The sequence below is a fragment of the Neovison vison genome, chromosome 12 (genome assembly GCF_020171115.1).
Source record: "Neovison vison isolate M4711 chromosome 12, ASM_NN_V1, whole genome shotgun sequence".
Lineage (NCBI taxonomy): Eukaryota > Metazoa > Chordata > Mammalia > Carnivora > Mustelidae > Neogale > Neogale vison.
Genome location: NC_058102.1, coordinates 45,270,406 through 45,283,234, shown reverse-complemented (window position 1 = coordinate 45,283,234; position 12,829 = coordinate 45,270,406). Strand labels below are relative to the sequence as shown.

The following is a 12,829-nucleotide window of genomic DNA, read 5'->3' as shown; positions in this document are numbered from 1 at the left end:
TGTGTAAATAAAAGTGTTCATTGATCAAGTTGAAGTATGATGATATATTCCAAGTTCCTACCCATTAAATTCAATATCAAATAGTTGTAATGTGCATTTTAAATTGAATGAGTAACAAGATTGCATACCTGCTTAAGAGTAACAACATGTTTATTTGGAAATACACAATTTTCTCTTATTCTCTCAATCTAAGCCATCTGTCTTTTTATTCTTAAAATTTTATTTTTTTTAAAAGATTTTATTTATTTATTTATTTGACAGACAGAGATCACAAGTAGGCAGAGAGGCAGGCAGAGAGGGAGAGAGGAGGAAGAGGCTCTCCACTGAACAGGAAGCCCGATTCCGGGGCTTGATCCCAAGACCCTGAGATCATGACCTCAGCCAAAGGCAGAAGCTTGAACCCACTGAGCCACCCAGGTGACCCTATTAAAATGTTAAATTCCAAGGTCCAATCTCACTCTCCTTAATTTGTCTTGAATTTGGAACTTAATTTGAGAAGAAATACAGTATTAGTTTATGTCATATTTGTCAATTTGTTCTTAAATTTGAACTTCTCATCATGGGCTCTTAGGGTCTGAAGCAGACTCCCGGGACCAGTTCAATCCCAGTTCAGTGGGACCATTGGTGTGAAGCTCTCAGACCAAGAAAGGACTGAAGAAATTAGATCTGTAGTCCACAGAGTATAAAAATATGCTATTAGAAATAAACATGATAGTATACAGTTGGCTGGAGAACTAATTAAATTATTGATTAAACATACTAAATCATTGAACAAATGGTGATGGAGTAAGATGTCTCTCAAAGCCAGATTTAAAGAACACACATATATAACGGCTAGTTAACTATTCCTTTTTTAGCATATTTATTCTCCATTTCCATTTTTGTAAAAATCCAGGATTGGTGTACTCCCAGCTTGAAATTACAACTCACTCAGAAATAACACGCTGTTTATCTGCTGGCTCAGAACTAGAAGGCTGCAGGAGTGAGCTCAAAATTAGCTATAGCAATTTAGGTGTTGCAGTCTTTAATCTCGGTAATGATACTCCTCCAGTCTGAACTACCTAGGGGCTATTTAGCCCTCCTTATCTCTTGCAACTTCTTTTCTCTCTCCTTCCTCCCTCAATGAAGGCGGGAGGCCAGAGGACTAAGAGCTGCTAGCATTTTTGTTAACAAAACCCTAGCTGTTTCTTTAAAGCAGGCTTCTTAAAACAAAACGACAGAAAAGTGCTTTTTCTTTGCAGTTTATTTCTAACTTAACAAATCAGCTTTTATCAGAGCAAATACAAAGGTCTGAACATCACACAGAATAGACATCTGATGATTCCCTTTGTTTTCACAACTTTATGGTAATGGGTCATTAATACCTGTTGAGCTCTACTTTATGTTCCTTATCCTGAAGTCACATATATATCCACAGATATTACAGTTTTATGTCAATTTGCCTTTTGCTATTTGTTGGGGTCTCTTGAGGTTCTTTAAGAAGATAAATGGTGTGTGTGTGTGTGTGTGTTCTAGAGAGAAAATAATGTGAGGGGAGGACAGAGGAAAAGTGGACAGATAAGCGGGAGAGAGGATGAGGTGTTGAAATGGTACTACCCGTAAATGGTATAAATAGCAAAATGGCACTGGAACCCGGAAACTTAGTTCTTATTCCTATGTTGAACTTAATGACAAAGGTTATTTGGCCCTGGAACTGTGGGCTGGATCCTGTAGAACACACAGACAAGCTTACTTAGTCTGCTTCACATACGTGCCCACTGTCTGAATTTGCTCTAACTGCTGTTAAAGTACCGTCCACTATTTTTATATTTATTTAAGGCCCATTGTAGCCCATTGATTTTGTTTCATGTTGCACTCAAATCAACCACCTTCATTTCAGAGTAACTTAGAGGCATTTTATTTACTGGGGTCTCCTTGGGAGTTCAGTCTCCACTGACAAGCATCGTCAATGAAGTAACACTCATTCTGTTATGGTTATGACGAACCACCTATGATACTGCCCTGTCTACTGTATTGCAGGAAAAACAGAGGTTTCTGACGGATGTTCTGCATGAAGTGATGCTGCTTGACGGCTTGGCCAGTTCCCACCCAGTATCACAGGAAGTGCTGCGGGCCACAGACATTGACCGGGTGTTTGACTGGATCGCCTATAAAAAGGTGGGAATAGATAAGACCCAAGCGCCAATTGGATATTTCACTATCCGGGGCGGCCCAGCTATTTCATGCAAGATATAGTCTCTCGGTCTTGGCTGATAGAAATGGACTGAGTTAGAAAATAGAGAGTCACAAGGTTCATGTCATTTTATGAGTTAGGGCTTTTTGCTTTATAAATCAGCAAGATGGAGATGAACGTTTGCCAAATAATGCATAGAAATGTTGGAAGTATTAATGAATAAATGTTTGGAGCCTTGATATGAAATTGCTGTACAAATGGTGTTGTGTCAATGTCAGTTTTTATTATTATTAATAAGAGAGTTGACCTAAACAGTGACAGATTATTTGTCATCAATGCCCCTTAAATACTTAACTTGTTTTGCTTGGCTGGTACAAATGGATGTAGGCAGTGACATATGTATTTTATAAATATTATTTAAGGGACATTTAGGAGATTAAACATCTTTCTTGGATAGTAATCATGATAAGTGAAATTTTAAAGACTAGACTTTGACTGACAAAGATTTTGGACCAATGACTAGACACAGAAATAAGACCCACTCTGAACTTTTCCCCATTGTTAGGTGGATTAAGATTTTTCCTGTCTCTTTGTTATTCTCATTTAACATAAATATGTATATCTCTTTGTTTAATACTTACAGCTACTCGGGAATTGTGAAAATAGTGTTAAAGTCTCGTTCAACTTTGGTGTAGATCGAATTGCATTTACTGGGATTTCCATGTACTTTATTGATTAAGTTTTTAATTGATTAAAACTGTTTCTAACATTTTTCCTGATACATTCCTATTTACAATTAGAGGTGAAATAAGATACACTAATTTAGATTTTGGTTTTGTACTCATGAAATGACTATCTCAATGACTATGAGTTAATATTATATGTTATAATATGTAAAGATATAAATTGTGTTAGAAAATATCTTTTCAAGTCATGGATCTTTGCATTGGCTATAAAAGGGTTTCTGATGTTTTGGAAAAATAAGTGAATTACCTCTTCCCCCAACCACCTCCCCTCCAGCAACCCTCAGTTTGTTTTCAGTGTCTCTTATGGTTTGCTTCCTTCTCTATTTTCATCTTATTTTTCCTTCCCTTTCCCTATGTTCATCTGTTTTGTTTCTTAAATTCCACATATGAGTAAAATCGTATGGTATGTGTCTTTCTCTAACTTATTTCACTTAGCATAATATCCTCTAGTTCCATACACGTGATTGCAAATGACAAGATTTCATACCTTTTGATGGCTGAGTAATATTCCATTGTATTTATATATCACATCTTCTTTATTCACCAGTCGATAGTCATCTGGGTTCTATTCCATATTTTAGCTATTATTGATAGTGCTGCTCTCAACATTATGGTGGGGTGCCCCTTCAAATTACTATGTTTGTATCCTTTGAGTAAATGTCCAGTAGTACAATTCAGGCATGGGGCTTGAACCCACAATTGCAAGAGCAAGAGTCACTCACATGCTCTACTGACTGAGCCAGCAAGGTACCCCCATCTCTTGCATTTTTGTTAGTAGCCATTCTAACAGTTATGTAATAATATTTCATTGTGGGTTTGGTATGCATTTCCCTGATGATTAGTGATGTAGTCTTTGTTTATTTCAGCTTTGTTCTTTTTTTCAGGGTTGTTTTGGCTATTTGAGGTCTTTAGGATATGGAGATCTTTCTCTCTCTCTCTCTCTCAATATATATTCTTGATATATAGAAATATAGATATCTGAAAAAAGCCATTGGAATTTTGATAGGGATTGTATTGAAGCTTTTGATCGCTTTGGTTGGTATAGAGATTTCACAGTATTAATCCTTCCCATCCAAGATCACAAGATATCTTTGCATTTACTTGTGTCTTTGTCAGTCTCTTTCATAAATGTCTTATGGTCTCAGTGTAGAAGTCTTTCATCTCCTTGGTTAAATGTATCACTAAGTATTATTTGCCTTTGATGCTATTGTAAATGGGATTGATTTTTAAATTTCTCTTTTAGATAGTTCATTGTTAGTGTATAGAAACATGATTGATTTCTGTATGTTGAATTTGTATCTTGTAATTTTACTTAATTAATGTATTAGTTGCACTTTTGATGGAGTCTTTAGGGTTTTCTATATCATCTACACAAAGAGATAATTTTACTTCTTCCTTTTTGACTTGGATACATTTTATTTCTTGTTCTTGCCTGGTTGGTTTGGCTAGGATTTCCAGTACTGTGTTGAGTAGGAGAGTAGGCATCCTTGTTATTCCTGATCTTAGAGGAAAGAATTTTAACTTTCACCACTTTGTATGATGTTAGCTATGGGCTTGTCTTCATATCTATGTATCTTTAAGTATCACTGTATGCTTTAAGTACCACTAAAATACTGTCCTTCCTGTGTGTTTTCAAGTGATGATAGATCTACTGGATTTTTCAAAGAAGATTTTACAAGAAAGAAATTTTAACAGCTATACTGAGATATAATTAAAATATAGTAAATTGTACATGTTTAAAAGGTATGGTTTGATATAGTCTGACAAACGTATACACAGTGAAATCATCACCATGATCCAGTTAATGATCATATCTATCAAAAGTTTTCTCATGCCTCTTTGTAATCACTTTCCCATTATTACTGTTTCCTCCATTGATCAACTTTGTTACTATCAATTAAATGCATTTTCTAGAGTTTTATGTAAATGAAATCATATACATGTACTATTTTTGTCTGTTCTCTTTCACTCAACATAATGGTTCTGAGATACATTAATGTTGCAGAATATATGGATATAGTACAATTTCTACATTCTCCTGGATATTTGGGTTGTTTCTAGTTTTTATCTGTTTCAAATAAAGCTGCTATGAACATTTGTATGCAGCTCTTTGTATGTATATTTACTTTTATTTCTCTTGGGTAAGTACCTGAAAGTGGAATGTCCAGATGATATGATAAGTATGTTCAATGTTTTAAGACTGATGATCTGTTTTCCACTGTAGTTGTACCATTGTACCATGGTATATTCCTGCTGAACCTGTGTCAAAGTTCTATTTTCTCCACATCTTCACCAGCATAAACATGTTATAATCAGTTCTCTTAATTTTAGATATTTTAAAATATATAATATATGATATAATATAATATAATATATAATATATAAATTATAAATAAACACATTTTATTTATTTGAGAGAGAGAGAGAGAGAACATGAGCCAGGGGTTCGAAGGGCAAGAGAAACAGACTCCTTGCTGAACAGGGGGCCCAGCATGGTGCTCAATACTGTGACCCCCAAGATCATGACCTGAGCTGAAGGCAGACGTTTAAATGACTGAGCCACCCAGGCACACCCCCAATTTTAGATATTGTAATGGTATCTCACTGTAGTTTTATGTTACATTTCCGTAACAACTAATGATATTGACCAGTTTTTCACTTGCATATTTTCCCTCATGTATCTACATTATGGAAGAGTCAGTTCAAATCTTTCGCCCATTTTTTTAAATTTGATTGTTATTACTGAGCTTCTTTTAAAAAAAAGTTTTATTTATTTATTTGAGAGAGAGGGACAAGCAGACTCTGCGCTGAGTGTGGAGACCACTGTGGGGCTCAGTCTCAAGACACTGATATCATGACCTAAGCCAAAATTAAGAGTGGGACGCTTGACACACAGATTCTTCATATACTCTGAATACAGATTCTTTATCAGATATATGATATGCAAATAATATTTTCCCCACTTTGTGATCTGACCCTTATTTTTATAATAGTGAATTATTTCATAATTTAGAAATTTTGCATCTATGTTGAGGGGTATCAGTCTGTAGTTTTGTTTTCTTATAATGTCTTTTTCTGGTTTTGTTATCACTATAATGCTAGCCTCACAGAAACTATTCCTTTTTTTTTTTTCAGTTTTCTGGAAGAATTTATGTATAATTTATGTTCTTTTGTTGTTGTTAAATATGTGGTAGTATTTACCAGTATAGCAATTTAACCAATACAGCCTGGAATTCCTTCATGGGAAGATTTTTAACTAGTAACTTAATTTTGAAAATATTAGCAGGTTATTCAGGTTATTTAAGCTTCTTGAATAAGCTTTGTAGTTTGTATCTTTTCTAGGATTTGGCTCATTTCATCTAAGAAGTTTAATTTATTGGCATCAAGTTGTACGTGATAATTCTCTTATCAGTTTAATAACCACAGAATTGCTAATAATGTCACCTCTTTAACTCCAGATATTGTTAATTTTTGTCTTGTCTTTTTGTAGCTAGAATTTTATACACTTTATTTTCTGAACTCAGGCCTTTGATTTAATTGATTCTTATTCTTCCTTTCTTTTTTTTTTTAATACTTTATTTCTTTATTTGAGAGGGAGAGAGAGAGAGAGAATGAGAGGAGAGAGGTCAGAGGGAGAAGCAGACTCCCTGCTGAGCAGGGAGCCTGATGTAGGACTTGACCCCAGGACTCCAGAATCACGACCTGAGCCAAAGGCAGTCACTTAACCAGCTGAGCCATCCAGGCACCCTTACTCTTACTTTCTGGGTCATAGATTTTCTCTATAATCGTTACTATTTTCTTCTTTTTTACTTTGGATTTAACTTACTCTTTTTTATGGTTTCTTTAGGGTAAATTCAGGTCATTATTTGGAGACATTTCTTTTAGTTCAGATGTTTATTCCATAAATTTCCTCTTAAGTGTACTGCCTAAAGTATGCCTCAGATTTTGATACTTTGAGGTTTCAATTTCATTCACTTTAGGATAGTTTCTAAATTCCCTATTTGATTTATTAGTTGCCCCATAGGTTATTTAACTTGTGTTATTTAGTTTATGAATATTTGAAGATTTTCCAGAATTTTTTTTCTGTTATTTATCTCTTACTTAATTCTGTTGTGGTCAGTTAAACATATTCTGTATGACTTGAATTTTCTTAGAGTTGAGGTTTGTTTTATGGCCTAGAATTTGATGTCTGCTAGTAAATGTACCATATGCTCTTCAAAAGAATGTGTATTCCGCTGCTGTTGGCTGGACTATCTTATGAATCTCAAGTAGGTAAAAATGGTTGATAGAGTTGTTCAAGTTTTTTATATCCTTACTGATTTTCTGTCTACTTATTCATCATGCTTTCTTGACGAGCCCTCATTGTTTGAGTTCACTCACATCATATCAAGTCAAACATCTAAAAATTTAGTGAAAAATAGTGGCTCAGGTACTATTGGACTATCTGAAAAATAATCTTCAAATGTAAATTTGGAAAATAAATATTAGAGCAATTTGACTGAATTATCAGGGATTTTATTTTGAGAATCTCTGTATCAGGCCTTAATGTACACCTTGTCCCTTAGTCTAGGTCTCTGTTCGGCTTCTCTCAGGCTCTTCCTATTAGATAAGTTACTTTATAGATAATATGCAATAACCAGTTTAACTTTGTAGGTAGCACGGGTAAACCATGTCATTCTGGGATGTATGACAGTTGATACAGATAATTGTACAGGTATAAATAAGATCAACGGTTAATGTTTGTTGCATGCTTCTTGGTGCCAGGCACTGTGCCAAACTTTATATTTATTAACTCATTGAATTCTCATAACCCCCTTATTGTATGGTAATTTAAATGGTTCTCATTTTAAAGATGAGGACATTGGGTCTAACAATAATATGTTTCCCAGGAACTTAAGTTCCAGAACCATTGTTATTAAACACTACCATATTTTATCAACCAGTGTGGCTGGAGCATTCATTCAGAATAATTTGATAAGCTTCTGCTCCTATTCCAGGGACTGTGTGCTAAGTACTAGGATATAATGATAAGGCACAAAGGAGAGACAGCATATAAGTAAGTCAGTGCAGTAATTGAGTATTAGTAGCAATATATCCACTTTAAATGTGGACACCTAACTCAAACCATCTTAAGCAATAAAAAGGAATTTGTTGACTGAACAATTGATAAATCTGAGATGTAGTAGTAGTTTTAGTAATGGTTGACTCCAGATATTTTAACAATATCATCAGAAATCTATCTTTTATTAGCTTCTTAGCTCTTTTTCTCTATCTAGATTATTCTTCGGTGACCCCAAAGAAATTAGGCTGGTAGAATCTTCAACTTTGTGATCCTAATGAGCTCAGAGAAAGAGAAAACTTCCTTTATCACAACAGAATCTATAACTGTTTCCACAAAGGGCTGTGATCACTACTGGCCAATCCCTGTGTCCAAGGATGAACAATTCCTTACAGATATTCTGACTAGCTAGCATGGGTCATGAGCTCATCCTCTGGCATAAGAGATAAATCACATAATTAATAGGCCCTTGGGATCACTTGAAGGAGGGTTTTCCAAAAAAAAGGAAAAAAAAAAGATAGCTAGAAAAAGTAATGGATGTCAACCTCAGAATTTTAGGTGTTATGATAAAAATATGTACAATGTATAGCTGCCAGGGAAAGGGGAAGCAGAGTGACAAAAAGACAAAGGAGGACCATTCTGTCGAGGAGGTTTAGAAAAGGAAGACCCTGCTGCTCCTTGATTGAGTGGAACATCAAATTCAACATGGATATAGAACAGTGAGTGTTTGGGGCAATAGGCAGTCTGAGGAGATAAGCCCGTAAGAACTGGAGGACCTCTGTGCAATACCAAGAAGTTTGATCTTTATCCAGGATGCTGAAAAGAGCCAACAAAGAGTTTCAAGCAGTGGAGTAACATAATTAAAATTGTATTCTAGAAGGAATATTCCTAGAGGTATGAAAGGTTAAAATAATATGATAGATCTAGACATTTTATAAAAGTTGAAATGACTGGAGTTGTAGTATATAAAACTTATTATTTTTTGTATTGTAATATGTGGTACTTAATAAAAACTTTTTGCTACTCCTTTTCTGTGCTCTATTCCCTGAAGATCCCTGTTACTAAACAACATTAACCTCTGCCAACAATCAACCTCTTATTGCATCGGTGCTTTGTTGGCTTATCATGTCTTGTAATTGTTCCCTTAATAATTATTCAAATTATTCCCATTTCTGTTTTTGTGTTATTCCTCCTGCATAGTAATTTCATTACACTTTAAATAACTTTTTTGAATAGAAATGTATTATGGGGTAGAGAATATTATACAGAAATAAATGTTAGAAACCAATAGACCAAATACTAATTTTTGTAGATTTGAATTTAAGAACTGAGTGGTTTTGAATAAATACTGAGTGATGTTCAGTACAGATAGTCTCAAAGCCACGATTTAAAGAAAGATAAACTCCTAAAATTGCATACATATTTTTAGAATGGGAAGAGAAAAATGTGAGAGATAGTCTATTAAAAAAATTACATTGCAGTGAAATGACAATTTTCCACTTTAATATTAATTGAAAATGTAGATGCTTTTTCCTAAAGTACAGTGGAAACAGGAAATACTGTCCATAGATAAAATGACTGGAAAAGATGGATTGAGATAGTCTCTTTGCTCTAAAAGCACAAAGGGAAATAAGAATCAATGACCCAATGACCTGGATGATGAAAGTGAGCGAATGCTTATTAAATTTACATATGATGCCAAATTGAAGAGAATTGCTACAAGCTTGGGAGAGAGTAAGAGATTGCCAAATGACTTCAGCAAACTTAGACAGGATCCTTTAAAAGCAAGAACACTTTTGAACAATTCTTTTATCAAGGCTGATATATTTTATGAAAATCCTTATGTGGCTAATGAGGAAGATGTGTACAATTTCCATCATCTTTATAAATAAATATGAAATGGCCAGTCATTTGCATCTGTTGTCCTTTTTGATAACATGTTTCCCATCCACTGTATTGTGTCAGCCGGGCCGCGATCAGAACACGGAGCAAGCACATACCAACTCTACAAGCAGAGCAGGTCATTTCTGCAGAAAACAAAAACATAAGACAGTTACTTCCTTTAAGAATATAACCCAGTCATAGACGTAAAACATATGAAATAAAAACAGAAATTATACTAAGACTAACAGTAACGCACATTGCTCACTTAATGAGCACTTACTATTTACAAGGCATTTTGTGAAATGCTTTGCAGGTATTATCCCATTGATCCCTAATAGAATACTTGGAATGTAGGCGTTTCTAACCCATTTTACTGATGAGGAAACTGAAACTTAAGAAATGAAGTGATTTCTACAGGGTCGGATATCTAGCAAGAGAACAAGCCAACAATTTAAAATCAGATCTATAACACTTTTCACAAATAAATGTATTTTAAGGCAGGTTATGGTATGAACCATCTCAGTGGATGACCATTTTCAAGTTCTGGCCATCTTCATTTCTCTCTTTCTGATCTTATTTGTCAGGAAAACTTACTGTCTCTGCTATCAGAGTATTTCCAGTATTTATACTTTCTCATCCCCTCGACTTCATCTCTTATTACTGTCTTTTCACTCATGGTCCTCCTGTTCCCCCAACTCTTTTGCTTTCCCTGAAATCCAGCTAAACTCCCTCCCACACCAAGGTATTAGAACTGGCTGTTCCCAAGGTAAAGACTGATGTTCCTCCAGATGTTACCATGATTCTAACCCTGTTTTCCTTCAAGACTTCACAGAAATGTCACCTTCTCAAAGAGGGTGCCCGTTTTAACATGTCAGCTGACACCCTCATTTTTTTTCTTCACTCATTTCTCCTATTCTGATCCACTTACTGTTTGGGACTGTTTAGCGATCACCTTCTAACATGTTACACAATTTTCTCAATATTGTGCTTACTATGTTATCTGGCTTCCTGCTTTCCCCCACTGAATGTGAGCTTCATAAAGGGAGGGGGTCTCTCTATGATTTTCATCATTTGCCAGGACTCGTTATACTGCCTGCGTATAGTAGGCACTCACTAAGTATTTCTTGAGTTGAATTAAAGTAAATGTAAGGAAAGTGATATAAACGAAACATTATGATGTTTCACCGGGAAAGATCCCATCTGTTTATAGGAATTAGGAAAAAGAGTTGGCACTTGAAATAGGATTAATGAGTTTCAGATATATTCCATATGAATTCCAGAGGGGGAAGGAAGATTGTGTTGTCCAATCATTCTGGCTCCTAATGGGTTCTGTCACATGTGGCCTAACCCCTGAGCCCTAGACCTCGTGGGACCCCTTTCCTGTGAGCTCAGCTCTTCTCCTTCTGTCTCTGCATTCTCCTGCCTCAGGCACATTAGCCTCCTGTTCCACAAGTCTTTCCAGCGCTTGCTCTTCTAAACAGATCCTTCTTCACAGCTTTGATTCTTACTCACAGTCTATTACATACACACCATCAAACGAATACAACTGATGACTATTTTGGCTTCTTTGACACATTGGTGCATAATTTATTGTATAGTGTGCATAATATATATATATATATATTATATATATATATATAGCTTTGCTATGTATCTGGTATATTATATATATTGATGAACTATAGCACTTGTGGTCACTTCTGTCCAAACAGTTGGATAACAGTGTTTGGGTCAGGTTCATAATGGTAATATACTATTAGTAGGAATAATAGTATTAGTTGCTCTTTGACGGTCTGCTTTGCCACTGGACATCCATTTAACTATCTCCTTTACTTTCCCACTCCTGTGAGGTGGGTATAATAATCTTCACTTTTCATAAGAGTAAACAGAGGCCCAGGGAGTTTAACAGTGTTCACAGGATCTTAGGAGTCAGACCTGGGTTTTACATCTTGTTTCTAACCCATGTTCCTTCCACTTTACCAGGATACTTTCTTTAAGTAATTGCCTCTTACGTCATTGTTTCAGTAGGAAGTATGGTTTGGGATATATATATATATATACTAAAGGAATATATATATACTGAATATATATATATATATATATATATATATATATATATATACTGAATGAAAATTTACAGTATTTATAAAATAAATAATGGACTGCTATACACATAAAAAGAAGGGTTGTGCAATCTGGAAGTAATAATCACTGTTTATGATAATCTCAAAAAGAAAGTATGAACAGTTTAGGAGATTGAGAAAAATTAAGCAGAGGAGAGAGGAAGAGAGAGGGATAGGGTGAGAGAGAGATTGATTTAGAAACAGCTGGAGATAAATTCTATCAGAAAAAAGATAAAGAACTTACATATGTCCAGCCTGGAGGAGAAAGGGCAAAGAGGTGACTTAATAATTGGCTTTAATATATGAATGGTCATTATAGGAAGGCTGCTCACTACTTCTCTGTCAACATCAAGGTCCGAGTAAGATAAATAGCCTTAAATTACAGGAAGAAATTTCAGCTCCATCTAAGAATTTCTGGACAGAAAAGGGAATGAAACATTTCAGTGTGAAATACCAAGGGTTAGAAAATCTTCACTCTCTGATATTATTTAAAAATAAAGTTAAGAACTTGCTCCCAAATTAGCAAAATAATTGAAGAAGGGCACTAAAACAATTCCTCCTGGGTCTTGACTTCATAATATATCATAATCAAATAATGTAGTATAAAATTTATAACCTACTAGAAATTTATTTTGTATGACAATCTTTATGTATCATTCGATTTCTTGAATATAATTGTAGAAGTGTAAATGTAAAGGCTGTAAACTACTTGTGTCTTAGGTAAAAATGGGGAAATTTAGAGATAATTCCCATACATCTCTGAATCATCTGTTGATATCTGTAAATAATTATGGAAAGAATGTCCATGATTGAACATACTTTAGAAATTCCTTCCCTTTATTAC

The 12,829-nt window shown here is 34.8% G+C and overlaps 1 protein-coding gene across 1 annotated transcript in view; it reads left to right on the top strand.

Moving 5' to 3' along the window:
* TRHDE (thyrotropin releasing hormone degrading enzyme) overlaps window positions 1-12,829 on the top strand; it is a 380,043-nt gene that overhangs the window by 224,436 nt on the left and 142,778 nt on the right. Inside the window, exon 6 of the mRNA XM_044227809.1 lies at window positions 2,020-2,157. Within this exon, the coding sequence (XP_044083744.1) occupies window positions 2,020-2,157 (138 nt within the window). The remainder of the gene's footprint in view (window positions 1-2,019; window positions 2,158-12,829) is intronic.